This window comes from Vipera berus (assembly GCF_964194415.1).
Source record: "Vipera berus genome assembly, chromosome: 2".
NCBI lineage: Eukaryota > Metazoa > Chordata > Lepidosauria > Squamata > Viperidae > Vipera > Vipera berus.
Window position 1 is genome coordinate 219,424,462 of NC_138203.1, and position 15,801 is coordinate 219,440,262.

The window sequence follows — 15,801 nt, forward strand, 5'->3', positions numbered from 1 at the left end:
CATGAAGGGGTGAGCATCCTGGATCAAACCAAATCCCAAAACACTATAGGGAATTCCTACAAGCTTGGCATTCAGACAAATCAGCTGTCAATAGGAACATACAATTAAACCATATTTATATACCATTCCATAGAGATAACAAAGTTAAAATGAAAAAAAAAAAGACCAGAACACATCTCTTCCAGTAGCCAACACAGATAAGCATGGATTAATCTCAGACAAGCAATCAAGTTACCAAGGAGAAAACCACACCTCCACCAACATTGGCAGGGCAATCTACTGTATGTAAGTAGGGAATGAACCCCACAGTCACTAACGCTGATGATGTTAGCTAGTAATGTAAAGAAACTTTCACAAGCAAACAACCAAGCTCAGAGAGTTCCAACGACTCAGTAGTTCAGAGTTCCTGAAGGTTCCAGCTTTGTGGACCAGCGGGGAAGAGAGGGGATGGTTCCATGCGAGCAGCTGGCAAGTGCACTCACGCAGCTCCATTTGCATGAGCAGCGTGCATGCGCACCTGCCGCTCACGCAAATGGAGCACACATGCACGCTCGCCTACTGCTTGCACAAGTGAAGATGCACAGGTGCATACTCGTTGGCTGTTTCCATGGCACGATTGCAATCACCTCACTGCCCACTAGTGGGCCATGACCCACAGGTTGGGGACCCCTGCAATAGTTCAACCCTGAGGCTACAGTACAAATAGTCTCTTCTATTGAAAAGATTATCTTTCCCAAGTGCCTTATTTCTTTTATGGAAAGTTGACATACCTCTCTATCACATCAGTAATGAAACGGAACACTGAAAGAGCTCTCAGTGAGATCTCAAACTCCATCATTTCAGCTTGCTTCTTTAGTTCCTGTAAAAGACGCATAATACAATCCTACTAGATGGGAAAATCTGAGGTGCCTAAAATTTTAAGGAATGGCTGGAAATTTGGAGGGCAGCCATGGCAGTGGCCTCTGAATTCTGAAAAGGTTTTCCTAGAAAAACTCTAGGAAATTTGCTCCCAAAATCTAAATATCTAGGTGGTGACTGTTCTTTTTATGAGTTAAGGAAATATAATGGTCTGATCTTGAGTTTAGATGGCTCCAAATGTACTCTTAGTTGGGAAAAGATATGTGTTGCTGGGAGTTTAATAACCATGCAGTCTGGAGTATGATGGCCCTCCATGATGTTGCTGAAAAAGTGTGTGTTGCTAAATGCCCTAAGTCCAAGATAATTTCATAAGAAAAATGTAAAGTGCTGGATAATTGTACAAGGGAATAAGTATTATTGCTGTTGATTGGCTATTTGTGGTAAACTAATATATAATACTTACAATTGAGAAAAAAAATGAGGAAGAAAATATAATAAATGGAACAATGACGTTGTGTAATGTCTTTATTTGGGATGTGATCCAAACATAGAGAAGATTGGGTTCTCTATCTTGGGATGGAAGATCAGAGTCAGCAAAATGCTAAGCAGAAAGAATATAATTGTGAGAAAAACTAAGAAACTGTATAAATAATTGGATGTAAATACATGGATTTATTAAGAAATAAGACCCTAGGAAGTTTGAGGCCAACCAATTTCAATTGGTGGAAGATTAGGCACAAGCAGATAATTATGCTGTTAAATTGATGGAAGAGAGAGCAGTGTGTTACTCTCTCTTAAGAGGGCTAACTGATTGTGACATTTCTGGATACTCACAGGTCACCACAAAATAAAGATACTAGATTTAAATGTTCTTTCATGGCTACCCAACATTTTGCAGCTGTATTCAATTATGATATCTTGTATTTTCCCTTTACCTAGAGTGGCTGCCTAGGAGTAAGAGATAATATCTTTCACTCACCTGCATTGATGAAAGATTGGCAAGATCCCCAGATTGAAGCTTTTGTTCAAATGGTATCTTCCCATTGGCACTTTGAGCTGCTAACCAGGTCAGTTTCCTATGGGTATAATCTATTAAATCCAGAATGGTATCCTCTGCTGATTCACAGATTTCCTATACAAAGAAGACAAGCTATATTTCATAGAAACATCTTCTAAAATGAAGGCAAATGTCAAGATCACTTAAACTGTTTTAATTTCATCTCAGCTGGTAGATTAGTCTACTCACTGGTTATGTGGAAAAATGTTTCTCAGTTAAACAATCTTTGTCAATTATAATTTTGTATCTTATGACTTGGTACAATAAATTCCTTCTCCATCTAAAATAGCTTCCTACCTGATAGGCATGCAAAATTTTGTATTCCCAAAGGCAAGCAAAATACCTTACTAGTTTTGTATTCCTAAGGAATGAATTGTGGATTCGCCCAAAGTAAAGAAAAATGGAATTGTATTAATACAGAAAGTTTAACAGCAACTATCTGAGGAAGATTTGCAGGGGTGATCACAATGGTACAGAAAACAGCAAGAAGCTTGGCCAGATGTGTGTCAAGTTTGGGGATGAATCTTGTCTCTTCCTTCTAGATCAGACATGTCAAACCTGCGATGTCACCTGACACCGCATGATGTATTGCAATGGGGTGGGCAGTTTCCTGATGATGCATCCAGCCCGCGGGCCGGCAGTTTGACACCCCTGTTCTAGATTATCATAGGATTTAGATAGGTCAACAAATTGAGAAAAGTCAATTACTTGAAAGTATTAACATTATCTAAAAGTTTCAATCTAGTTTAAAAAGCAGAACATTTTTGTTTCATCTTTTCCTTACTCTCTTTATAGAATACTAAAATAAAATTCATTTGATTTGAAATGCTAATGTAATTATGAAAGGAAGAATTGAGATGAGTTAGTCAGTTCTTAAAGGGAGCACCTGACTCTTTATGGAAGCGGTGATCTTACTTCTTTTGCATAATTTGAACAGCTCTTAGGACTTTTTTTCACAGACGAGCTGAAATTTCTCCATCTATTCTTGAGTCAATGTGAAATGAACATTGCTGCCCCACTGCCAATCCCTGCTTCTTCTCTAAGGTTCTGTTTCTGAATCACTGGAGGCATCTGATTTTCCTTGAAGGTAACATACTTTTTTTTTAAATCCCATTTATATCCCGCCCTTCTCCGAAGACTCAGGGCGGCTTACAATTTAAAGCACAAATCAATGTGCTTAGCAATACAATTTTATATATGTCGGGGCTGCCTTTGCTTTATCAGAACAATGGAAGAAATACTATTTTAATAGCTATATAGTTAAAAGTACCTTACGCCCATCTCACTCTTGTGTTGCAGATGGGATGAAGACAATGGCTGAAAAAATAGCATCTAGGGTATGTTTATGCCATGGTTAGATGCAAATGTGGAAAGCTGTTGAGTTTGAAATATGGATTCCAAACAAATAAATGCCAGGCAAGTAAGCACCTGAGAGAAATTAGCTTGCACATCAAATTAGTTCAGTTCAGGATGATTCCAAAGGAGGGAAATATATACTTATTGTTTCCCTTATTGTTTGGGGAGCACCAGGTTAAAAAAATGAAAGATAATGTTGATTTAAAAAAATCAACAAACTGTTCAGCTATAATTGGTTCTCCTATTTATTAGGATTGTTTATAGTCCATTTGGGTCTCCAGAATGAAATTATATGAAATATTGTATGAATTTGTTCAGCCAAATGTTAAGATACAAATAGACATTTCAAAGTCATTATACTTGAAAATAAAGTACTAGTAGATGAACCTATTACCGTTTCAAATAAGATGGGATACAAGGCATATACATAACTAAGGGAATAGAAGAAAATATGTTTATACCAGCTGCTGTCTTCTAGATTGAAGTTCTAATTCTTGCTGCACTAAGACTTCAGTCAGATAATTGTATTTCTTCTGGAATGGTCTAAATTATGAATTGAATTTTTTATTTCAAACTTTACTTACATTGTTAAACTATTGCCTACCTTGTGAAAAAATACAGTCTCCAAGAGATTAATAATTGAAGCTTCATGTCGCAGCTGAATAAGAGAAACAGTAGACAGAAATCAGAAATTAATACAAATATTATTATTCTCAGAAAACAAGGTAATATGGAATCAGAAATTAAAAATATTGTATTTGTGTGGCCTCTTGACATAAATGCTACCAGGAAGCATAGAATTAAAAACAGCAAAAGAATTAGACCACCTAACAAGCTATAGCTGAACACAATGTGAATAGTTATTTCTCCTTCCTCTCCTTTGTCAAAGTGTGAGGAAGAATTCAGAACTATTCCCTTGTTCTGAGCTTGTGCTGTCCAAACAGACTGCACTGAATGTTTTCTGCTTTGTATAAAACAAGCCAACCTGTATTATATATTGAAATCCAAAGTGTAAACTGATTTTCTATTATCTGAAGAGATGCTCTCCTTCACAGCTTCTGTTTTGACATTATATTTTATAGAAATTATTGAAAATAATCTGCAACATAATGTAGAACTGTTTCCTTTTGTAAGGTTGACATTCTTCTTTCTTTGAGAAACTCAACAGAAGTTATACTGCACTCCTTTCTCTAATTTCACGGTAAAAGGTTGGACTGAGAAAAAAAAGACAGGCAGAAAGTCACATGAACTTCCACAGCTAAGACTGCCCTCCCTGTTCTTAATCCAATAGCTTGACCCATACTAGCTCTTAAAAAAATAAGATATAGATTACTCTAGCAAATAAATATCAGAAGCATCATTTGGCAAATAGATCTTACAGGAAGCTTTGTGTTCTAATAGCAATTATACAAAGGCTGATTCCAAGCATTTCTCATACATACCACTAAATACAAAGGAAAAGTGCTTTTTGGTTGGAAATCCTCCAGTTTGCATAGTATAGGGAAGATCTTTTGCTTCCAAATGGCCACAGTAATTAATTCTTCAATGAGAGTTGGGATCTACACAGAATGGATAAATTAAGTATACGGTTTGCAAGGTTGAGATCATGGATAACAGGAAACATGTCAGACCTGGGAAAGTTCTGTCTGATGGCTGAATTCATAGAGACAAATCCAAGCCGAAGGCTTTCTCATTTTATTTCTATTTTTGTACTCAGGAAGACAAGAAATATTATTTGTAACAATAATGGGAACATATTTTGCTTTGTAAAGAATACATATCTCTATCTCTTTCATGCTATGCAGGCCCTTAGTAGGTTTGCTTCATCGTGTTTTCTCCAGTAGGGTTATAGTTTACATATACAGTCAAAACCATTCGTTCCAGATAAGTTATTTCTCCATAATTTAGCAATAGGGCTGCAGTTAAGTTGGGAAATTGACAAAGCACTAATGAAACCTATTGTCCCAAAAGTGCTCTTTCAAAAGGGAACTGGACTTTGTTTTTCCTTGAAGATGTTTTGCTTCTCATCAGTTCAGAACTGAGGAAGCTTCTTGGTGAGAAGCAGAGCATCTTCAAGGAAAAACACCTTTGGGACAACCCTGACCTGGAGAATCTCCACAAACGAAGCATATTGTTTTTATCCTGCCAATCAATTTATATAACCAGAGCAAAGGTATTATCAGCATATATGTTTATATCATTAGTCAGATTAACAGTTTTTACTAAATGTATAGGTTAGAAAGCTATGTATTTTTAAATAACAATATTGCCAAATATATAAATAATAAGAGAGTTTGATCCAAATTAAGTTCATATTTACTCAGGTCGATGTTGCCTTTGTCATAATATAATGATTTTCTTGTGACCAAGTGGCTGAATTCATTGTACCTTGCCATTATTCACCAGAAGCTCAATAAGAATCTGCTCATGGCCAGCAGAAGCACTCAGTATGGCTTGCATGTTCAGCTTTTCAATCATTTCCTGTTGCCGTAGCCACCTAGGAATTACAATAATGCAGTTAGTATTCAGTTCCTATCTATGGCTGGTATTCCAATACTTCCCTACATCCACTACTGTAACTACAGACTTACATAATTCAAACTAAAACCATCCTAGCTGGATGGGGCTTGCCCTGCCAATGTTATTTTTAAAATCATCTCTATTATATATTACAGTGTAATCCAATTTCGAGAATAATCTCAAAGATGCAGTAGTATTCCAAGTGTGGTCCTACCAAGGTATTATAAAGTGGTATTAACACCAAGTGATCTTGATTCTATCCCTTTGGTAATGCAGCCTAGAACTGTGTTGGCTTTTTTGGCAGCTGCAGCACACTGCTGGCTCATATTTAAGTGGTTGTCCTCTAGGACTCCGAGATCCCTCTCACAGTTGCTACTATTGAGCAAGGTATCACCTATACCAGGGGTGTCAAACTGCCGGGCCGCGGGCCGGACACATCACAAGGAAACTGCACCCACCCCATTGCCGGCAAGGGGAAAAAAGCTCCAATATGTCACACAACAACATGTGACGTCATGAGTTTGACATGTCTGACCTATACTATACCTGTGCATTTGGCTTTTGGGGGGGATTTTTTTTGCCTAAAAGTAGAACCTTATATTTTTCTGGACTGTTGACTATTCCTGCCAGCTTGGTGTCTGCAAATTTGACGAGTTCCCCATCTATGCTCTCATCCAAATCATTGATGAAGAAGTTGAAGAGCACTGGGTCTAAAACAGAGCCTTGGGGTACCCCACTGCATACTTCCCTCCATGTAGATGCTGTTCTATTGAGGACTACATGCTGAGTGCAGTTGGTCAGCCAGTTACGAATCCATCTGGTGCGGATGCTGTCTAACCTACATTTTTCTATCTTATCAAGTAGTAAGTGTTGTGTACTGGGTTCTTTGCTTGAGCGAAGAGACGAGGCGAGTGAGTTCAGTCAGAAACATTCTTTATTTGCTTGCAGGAACCGAACTGGAGAAACAGGGCTGCGAATGCAGCTATTTATACCCTGGCCTCTAGGTGGTGACCAATAGGCTTAAAGCAACCTATTGCCACCCTAGAAGCAACCAATGGCGGCGCTGGAGACGGGTTGTCTGAGGAGCTGGGAGCCATTAGCCAGCTGCCTGCTTAAGCAACCTTCCAGCAATCAAAGCCCACGTGATACACTCAGTAAAACAAAGCCCTATACATTACACCCCTCCCCCCTAGAATGTACACACATTATAGCACAAATGAAATAAGTACAGCAATTACAGAGTTTACAAAATACAAATAGTAGTATGCATGAGTACAGCATTGTTTCACATTTCGCTAATGCAGAGGCTTTCCTGACTAGCAGCAATTTCAGTGACAACACAACATTACAGAACAATTATTTTAGGACAAAATCCTGTAAGTATGCAGGTTTGCAAACCCTTGTGGATCGCCTGGGGGATCCTGGCAGCTCCCGGTCTACCAGCTTGCCTGCCGGGCTGGGTAGACCAGGGTCCTTGAGTCCCATAGAGTCTGGCTGACTCAAATTTCTCTGGCTGGCCATTCCAGGTCAGCCCACCCCAGAGTCCATTGTTTGCGCAGTTAGCACAGCGAATGTAATGTTCGGTTTGACTTTCCCCATCAGGAGACCCATGTTGCACTCCCGGGCTTTGCCCCTCTATGACCACCTCCCCGTTGCTCTGACTGCTAGGGTCCTCAGAGCATGTGAATTGTTCGGCCTGGCTGCCGGTTTGAGGTCCGTGGACTGGACCTGGGTCAAAGTCCTCACTTTGTGACCATTCTGGAAACCGCTTCTTTAGCTGATCAATATGGCAGCGAATGACTCGCCCACCATCTAGGGCCACTTCGTATGAGAGAGGGCCCGAAATTTTAGTGATTTTGCCTGGCACCCACAAGTTCCCATGCCCATAGTTCCGGGCCCACACTCCTCACCCACTTGCAACCCCCTTGGAGGTCTTGGGCAAGAGGTGTCTGCTGCCACCTGGTCTGGGTGCAACCTGTCCAGTTTCGTGATTAGTCGCCTTCCCAAGTGCAGCTCTGCTGGGCTTTTGCCAGTTGCCATGCACGGCGTGGTATGCTGGCAGAGCAAAAAATCAGCCAATCTGTGGTGCCAATCCTCAGTCACTATGTGCTTCAGTGACTCCTTTGTAGTGTGCACCATTCGTTCAGCTTGCCGGTTGCTAGACAGATGAAATGGAGCCGATGTCACGTGCCTAATCAAGTTAGTCCTCAAGAAGGCCTGAAATTCTGCCGCTGTGAATTGGGCCCCGTTATCGGACACTACAACGTTCGGCAACCTGTGCATTGCAAAGAGTTTCCTAAGCACCTGGATGGTCTTAGCAGTAGTCATCTTCGCGATTGGAATAACTTCCAGCCATTTAGAGTGGCTGTTGACCACTATAAAAAATAGCTGCCCCTGAAAGGGCCCAGCGAAATCGATATGAATCCTCGACCAGGGAGTATGTGTCTCCTCCCATCTATGGACAGGAGCGTGTGGCATTTCAGGCCTAGACTGCTGACATGTGTAACATCCAGGTACTTGAGCTTCATTGGCTTTATCTAATCCTGGCCACCATAAATAGCTTCGTGCCAATGCTTTCATCCGAACAATACCTGGATGACCTTCATGAAGCAATTGCAATACCTTGTCCTTTAATGAAGTGGGGACAATGACCCTGCTCCCCCATAGAATACAACCCTTGTGAGCTGAGAGCTCGTGTCTATGTGTGAAGTAGCTCTGGAACTTGGGTCCAGGACTGTTTTCCAGCCACCCCATGTGAACCCAGGATAGCACTCTACTTAGAATCTTGTCTGCAGCAGTTTCTGCAGGTACATCCCCAGCGTTGAGGGGAAACTCCGGCAAGTCCTGAATAGACAAAATGCGGGCCGCTGGGGCCGGATCTCGCTTGATTTGAGGCAGTGGAAGCCTGCATGGCCCATATCTTTGCCGGGTTTGTGACTTAGCCTGAAACTGTAGGCCGATAAAAAGATAGACCATCTTAACATCCTAAGGGATAAAATGTGGGGTGTCTGTCTGTCTGTAGTGAATAACCCCAATAGCGGTTTATGGTCTGTGAAGACCGTGAAGTCCCTGCCATACAAGTAGTCGTGGAATTTTTTTACTCCAGCTATGATGGCCAATGCCTCTTTATCAATTTGTGCATAATTATGCTCTGCGAAGGACAGTGTCCTGGAATAGGAAGCAATTGGGACTTGAGTCCCATCACTCTCCAAGTGGCTTAAAACAGCCGCCACCCCATATGGGGATGCATCACACGCAAGGCACACTGGCATCGATGGACAGTAGGGCCTTCAATGCCTTGAAGCTGCTTTCATGTACCTTGGTCCATTTCCAAGCAGTGTTTTTATTCAAGAGCTGGTCTAACGGCTCTGCCACTGCGGCCTTGTTAGGAAGGAATGCATGGTAGAAATTTAGGAGGCCTAGGAATGCCTGAAGCTCTCCCTTTGTCATGGGGCTGGGTGCCATCTGAATGGCTTTCAATTTGGACTCGGCAGGGTGGATGCCATCGGCATCGATACGGAAACCCAAGAACTCAGTTGAAGGGACTCCTATGCTACACTTGTTTTTCTTAAGTTTAAGGCCCGCTTCGCAACGCCATTGAAGGACGGCTCTGAGACTCCTTGCAAGTACCTCAGTGGACTCACCGGCGATGAGCAAATCATCGAAATAGGGGCAGACCCCTGGAATGCCCTTGAGCGTACGCTCCATAATGCTTTGAAAAATGCCAGGGGCTACACTAACCCCGAATTACAGGCATTTTACTTTAAAAGCCCCTCTGTGGGTTACGATAGTCTGTGCCGCAGCTGTGGCCTCGTCCACAGGGAGCTGTTAGTAGGCCTGAGCCAAATCTAACTTTGCAAAAACTGTACCCCCTTACAGTGATGCCAGGATGTGGCTCACTACTGGCACCGGGTACGCATGCTGTTTGAGTGCGCGATTAATTGTGCACTTGTAATCAGCACAAATTCTGACCTCTCCATTGGCTTTTAGTGGCATGACGATTGGGGTTTCCCATTCACCCCCATCTACAGGCTGTAGTATCCCTTGTTCTACAAGCTTATCTAATTCAGCGTCTATCTTGTGTTTAAGAGCAAATGGCACTCTACGAGGTTTAATCCTGACCGGCATTACAGTAGGATCTAGTTTAAATGTTATTGGCGGGCCTGTGTAAGTCCCTAGACCTGAGTCAAACGCATCTGCGAACTCCTCGCATACTGTCACTAGACTCGCGACTTGCGTCCGGTTGATACCGGTTACCTGGATGCCTAATGCATCAAACCAATCAAGCCCGATCAGGCTCGTTTGCTGACCCCGTTACGACAACGTCCAGGTGCCCAGAAAACCCCTTAAATTTGACGGCCAGTGTGGCCTCGCCCTTGACTGCGACTCTGGCATTCTGGAAGTTGGTCAGTATAATGTCACATGGCCTGAGCTTGGCCTATCTCTTGCTGCGATTGCAGACTAAGTTAAATGTTTCAAGTGATATAATGGACACACCTGAGCCCGTGTCCAGCTCCATCTTGCAAGGGACCCCTTGCAGCTTGACCTGAAGTCGAAATTTTGGCTTAATGGGGCAGTGAGCTCCCGTGTGGCAAACGCTTCTGCGGCTGGAGCAAAACCCTATGCTAAACAGCCCCATGGCCCCGGTACCTCTCCTGATCAGAATGTCCGACTGGCGCTTCGATTGCCAGTCCCTCTGGCGACCTCTGCAGATGGATGCAATGTGGCCGGTCTTCCCGCAGGCCCGGCACGTGGCTGTCCAGAACCTACAGTCCAAACATTGGTGGCAGCCGCCACACCCTGGGCACCTAAGGAAGGGATCTGCCTTGTAAGTCATCTCTTGTTGCTTGTTGCTGCAACGTTGTTGGTCATCATGCCTCTGGAGCTTGTCAACCTCTGTGTTGTCGTCGGAGTCTTCAGCATATTCAGCGTCCTCATGGTGGACGGCCTCCTCGTGCTGTGCTGTTTTGGCGGGCTGCATGGCTTGTACGGCCCTGCCGGCGGCTTTGTACACCATTATCTCTTTCAGCGCGTCTGGAAATGACAGTGTCTCTTTGGCGAAGAGCTTTTGTTGCAATTCTCGATTCCGGATGCTGCAGACGAGTCGGTCCCAGAGAACTGGCACAGGCCTCAACACCGCGATTAATTTGGACGCTGTTTCACCCGGCCATTGAACCCTCTGTTCGAATGCGTGGGGCCAAGTGATTACCGACAGCTTGGGCTGGAAGTGGTCACCGAGCCATTTCTTCAAGTTCGTGAATGTTATGGACTCCAATGGCGTCAGCGTGAACAAGTTCTCTGCGATGTCGAATGTGGCTGGGCCACAAACACATAGTAGCGTAGCGGCCTTCAGGCCATGCTCGACGACTTGATTGGCGCGGAGGTAGTTGTCGACCCTGGATAGATATGAAGACCATCTTTCTGGGTGAGCTATGTCAAATTCTTCCAGCTTTCCGACCTTCGCCATTTCAGGTTGGTCTTCGCGGCTAGGGCTCGTCGTCTTCTTGTCCTGCTTCTCCGTGTGCCCAGGGACAGATTCTCCAGGTGTGTGGTCACTAGTGTGGCTGTGGGAGGAGGAATTGCTTTCCCGCCAGGCGCGTTCCAGCCTCTCCCCTAGTGACTCTCAGCTCTTTTGGAGAAGCAGGATCCCACCTTCATCGCCAGTTGTGTACTGGGTTCTTTGCTTGAGCGAAGAGACGAGGCGAGTGAGTTCAGTCAGAAACATTCTTTATTTGCTTGCAGGAACTGAACTGGGGAAACAGGGCTGCAAATGCAGCTATTTATACCCTGTCCTCTAGGCGGCGGCCAATAGGTTTAAAGCAACCTATTGCCACCCTAGAAGCAACCAATGGCGGCACTGGAGACGGGTTGTCTGAGGAGCTGGGAGCCGTTTGCCACCTCCCTGCTTAAGCAACCTTCCAGCAATCAAAACCCACATGATACACTCAGTAAAACAAAGCCCAATACATTACAGTAGGTTGTGGTCTTCTTTGTCAAATGCATTCAACTATACCTCTCTGCCAATGGAGTAGGTACTGGCCATGGAATTAGTCTATAGCCCTCTCTGTTCTGTAAAATCTTTTGCTCTAAATCTCTTTCTAAAGCTGATTTGGGAAATGATTACTGCAGAAGACTAGGAAAAAATGGTCTCAGATCTAATAAAAATCTCGTGATATGGGATGGAAATACACTTTTTAGATAAGTGCAAATAAAATTGTGAGTTTAGGTTAATAAGCAAGAATGATTGTAATAATGGGAAAGTGGAAGTTTTAGAGATGTTTCAATGAATCATTTTATTGTGATATATCATTGTTTATAATCAATTTGGGTAATCTTGAACGAGCTGAGTATATGTTCTGTTGCTTTTTTCTGCTCTTTGAATGATTCCCCCCCCCAATTCTGCCCATGATTGCATTAATTCAAACAGCTTGCTTTTGCATAGCCAAAATCAAATCTTTGGTTTCTTTTTTAAATGTTCCAGTTGTAAGCCATTGCTATGTTTTATCTTTATCCATTTTCCTGTCTATCTTTTGTTGAAATTGACCATGTAATGCTTTTTGTTGCCAGCATTCTGTTCTTGTTTTTATTACATTATTTTGATATTCACTTTTTGATTCCTGCACTTTTAAAAAGTGCCAATTTTTACCTTGCATCAATGTTTGTTCTCAGATGTCTTCTTCATAAATCACCCAATGCACACTTTTCTTTCTTCAGCAGTTGTTTCATTTGAAATAAACCTCTGCCTCCATTTCTGTGAGGCAGGTATAATTATCAATATCATGAAGAGGATTAATGCATAGTAGTCATCAGTTTTCTTGTTTATCAATCCAAGCTGTCCAGTTTAGCTTGTGTCCAGTAAATAAATTCAAGAAATGTATCGAACCACAGAGATGGCCCAGGCTTTGATGGTCTTTCTTACCATCTTCTCTTCCATTAGGATATAAACATTGAATCCACTTATCACCTCTTTCCTTGTCCACTCCTACCGTATTTCCAACTGCAGCAATGGAACGGATATAAAAAAGGATTTGCCCCAACGTTTTGATCTTCCTTTTAGGTGGAATGGCAGTTCCAAGCAGAATGTCTTGCCAGCGTCCCTCCCATCTTCGCCCTTCAAGGGTCGTCTATGCTTGTTCTTTTTCTTATCCCATACCTTCAAATACAGTACATGGGAAAACACGACTGAGGTCTTTTGAAAATAACAACGGCCCGCTGTCAGGCAGAAACCTAACAAGTTAAGTTAGTTAGTTAGTTAGTTAGCTAGTTATTCATTCATTCATTCATTCATTCATTCATTCATTCATTCATTCATTCATTCAAGGACCTCTCTGCCATCTCTGTAAAACAGAGGTCTTCAAACTCGGCCCTTTTATGACTCGTGGACTTCAACTCCCAGAATTCCTCAGCCAGCATGCCTGGCTGAGGAATTCTGGGAGTTGAAGTCCACGAGTCATAAAAAGGCTGAGTTTGAAGACCCCTGCTGTAAAAAAATAAGCAGGAGGGGCTGCTCGGAGAAAGGAAAGTGGCCCGTAGCTCCGGCTGACATTCAACCCCAAAGCAAAGCCGAAACAAGCTGTCACGAGTTTCTCCCCATCGCACCACCCGCCCCACCTCCTCCTCCGTACTCATGGCTTCCGATATCCCGTAGCTGGAAACTCCTGAACGACTCCACCAAGATTTCGGCTTCGCCCGGCATCAAAATCTTTGGCAAGAGGTCCTCCATGGCGCAGGCCCGACAAGCTCAAGGCCTGACGCCGTTGCCGTGGTGACGAGCGCGTGCTCCCGAGATGCTCCTCCCTCTAGCGGCGGCCCCCCGGCATTGAGGCTTCTCGCTGCCGGCTGGGCGTAGGGAATTACGAGCGCGACCACTAGGGATTTCATAGGCTGGGTTTGTTCCACGTGCTAGCCCATAAATTCATAACATGAGACATTTGGGAGGAGGGGTTACTTGGAAATCAATCAATGGACAGCTTAACGGGATTTATACAATACTCCGCTTTGCAGAACCAAGCTCCTCGCAAATCATTGTCTCCTTATGATTTCATGTTTCTGTCGTTTGACTTCCCTGCTTAGCTTAGGCTGGTGTTTCTCAAACTTGGCAATGATAAGATGTCTAGATTTCAACTCTCTGAATTCTCCAGTCCGCGTGAAATTGCCCAGGAAAGCCTAGTGCAGGGGTAGGCAACCTCGGCTCTTTTATGACTCATGGACTTCAACTCCCAGAATTCCTGAGTCAGCATAGTCGTAAAAGAGCCGAGGTTGCCTACCCCTGGTATAGGTGGTACTTTACTCAATAGCAGTAACTGTGAGAGTCCTAGTGGACAATCACTTCAATATGAGCCAGCAGTGTGCTGCAGCTGCCAAAAAAGCCAACACAGCGCTAGGCTGCATTAACAGAGGGAAGATCACATGAAGTGTTAATAGTGCCTTATAATGCCACGCTTGGAATACTGCATCCAATTTTGGTCACCGCAATGAAAAAAAGATGTTGAAATTCTAGCAAGAGTGCAGAGGAGAGCAACAAAAATGATCAGGGAACTGGAGGCTAAAACATATAAGGAACAGTTGCTGGAATTGGGTATGTCTAGTTTAATGAAAAGAAGGGCTAGGGGTGACATGATAGCAGTGTTCCAAAATCTCAAGAGTTGCCACAAAAAGAGGGAGTCAAGCTGTTCTCCAAAGCATCTGAGGGCAGTACAAGAAGCAATGGATGGAAACTAATCAAGGAGAGAAGGAACCTAGAACTAAGAAGAAATTTCCTGTCAGTTAGAACAATTAATCAGTGGAACAACTTGCCTCCAGAAGTTGTGAATGCTCCAACACTGGACGTTTTTTGAGATTGGACAACCATTTGTCTGAAATGGTATAGGGCAGGGGTGTCAAACTCACAATGTCATGTGATGTGTCATGACGTATTGTGACTTTTTTTCCATTGCTGACAATGGGATGGGCTTGGTTTTGCTGTGACGCATCTGGCCCGCGGGCCAACAATTTGACACCCCTGGTATAGGATTTCCTGCCTAAGTGGGGCTTTGAACTAGAAGACCTCCAAGGTCCCATTCTATTCCTAATTCTAATTCTATTCTGTGGTCCCCATCCAGATTTATTTATAGTTAGTTTTGTTTTAGCTAAGTAAAGTGGATTACCTACACCTTACAAATCTTGCACAACAGCAATAAACCACAGACTACTCGATCACATTCTAATCTGGCACATGATATCAATTTGACCAGAGTACTGACAGCTCATTGGTTACAAGCAAGGAGGAACACTAATCTTGATCAGGAACATCAACAAATAGAATGCTGGCTGGATTTAAGGAGAGCATATGCAAATCTTTCCATGAGCTAACTTTGATTTTTTGGAGCTACTGGTATTTACTTGGTACCTAACTTGCCATACAGAATTGTTATGAACAACAACAAAATGCATACAAGAGATAAACCCTTAAAGAAATGAAAGTATAAATATGAATATAGCTGCAATCAGGACAAAACAGAAATATGTTCAGGTTTCATCTAAAGTAGAAGTTATACATCTTTAATCCCTAAGGTACATAGTAGGTTGTAATTACAATGCTAAAATACCCATTTTATTCTTAAATACAGTTTAAAAATCAGAACACTCCCCTGGTAACCTAAGGTTTTTTTCTACCTGAAATGACAGTATAGTCAAAAATCTTCATGTGCTCAACAGCTATCTACCCCAAAAACATAAATCATTACACTCAGTTTTATCAAGATGGCAGAGAAAAAAAGCACAAAAAGGTCAATCTGAGATACAATTTAGACTCAGATGTCTTTTCCCTCTCAAGGTTTATGGAGCACCTCTCTAAAATAGAAATTACAGATTCAGAGAATATACTTTTAAAATAATAGTTTCCATCAGCTGAGATGAACTCAGGCAGCAAATCTATGTGGCCACTAAGAGTTGAAATTGATGACACAGTGAATCAATCAAGAACAATTTAATAGAATGCAGCAGTAATAGAATGTAAAAAGTTGGTAAAC

The 15,801-nt window shown here is 42.6% G+C and overlaps 1 protein-coding gene across 1 annotated transcript in view; it reads right to left on the reverse strand.

The window, feature by feature from the left end:
• Positions 1-13,672, reverse strand: part of ZMYND10 (zinc finger MYND-type containing 10) — a gene marked incomplete at both ends in the record, with an annotated part of 30,465 nt that extends 16,793 nt beyond the window's left edge. Inside the window, 7 exon segments of the mRNA XM_081316400.1 lie at positions 771-859; positions 1,838-1,990; positions 3,876-3,929; positions 4,714-4,830; positions 5,660-5,768; positions 13,417-13,526; positions 13,529-13,672. Coding sequence (XP_081172526.1) covers positions 771-859; positions 1,838-1,990; positions 3,876-3,929; positions 4,714-4,830; positions 5,660-5,768; positions 13,417-13,526; positions 13,529-13,672 — 776 coding nt within the window.
• Positions 13,673-15,801: the final 2,129 nt, after the last annotated feature.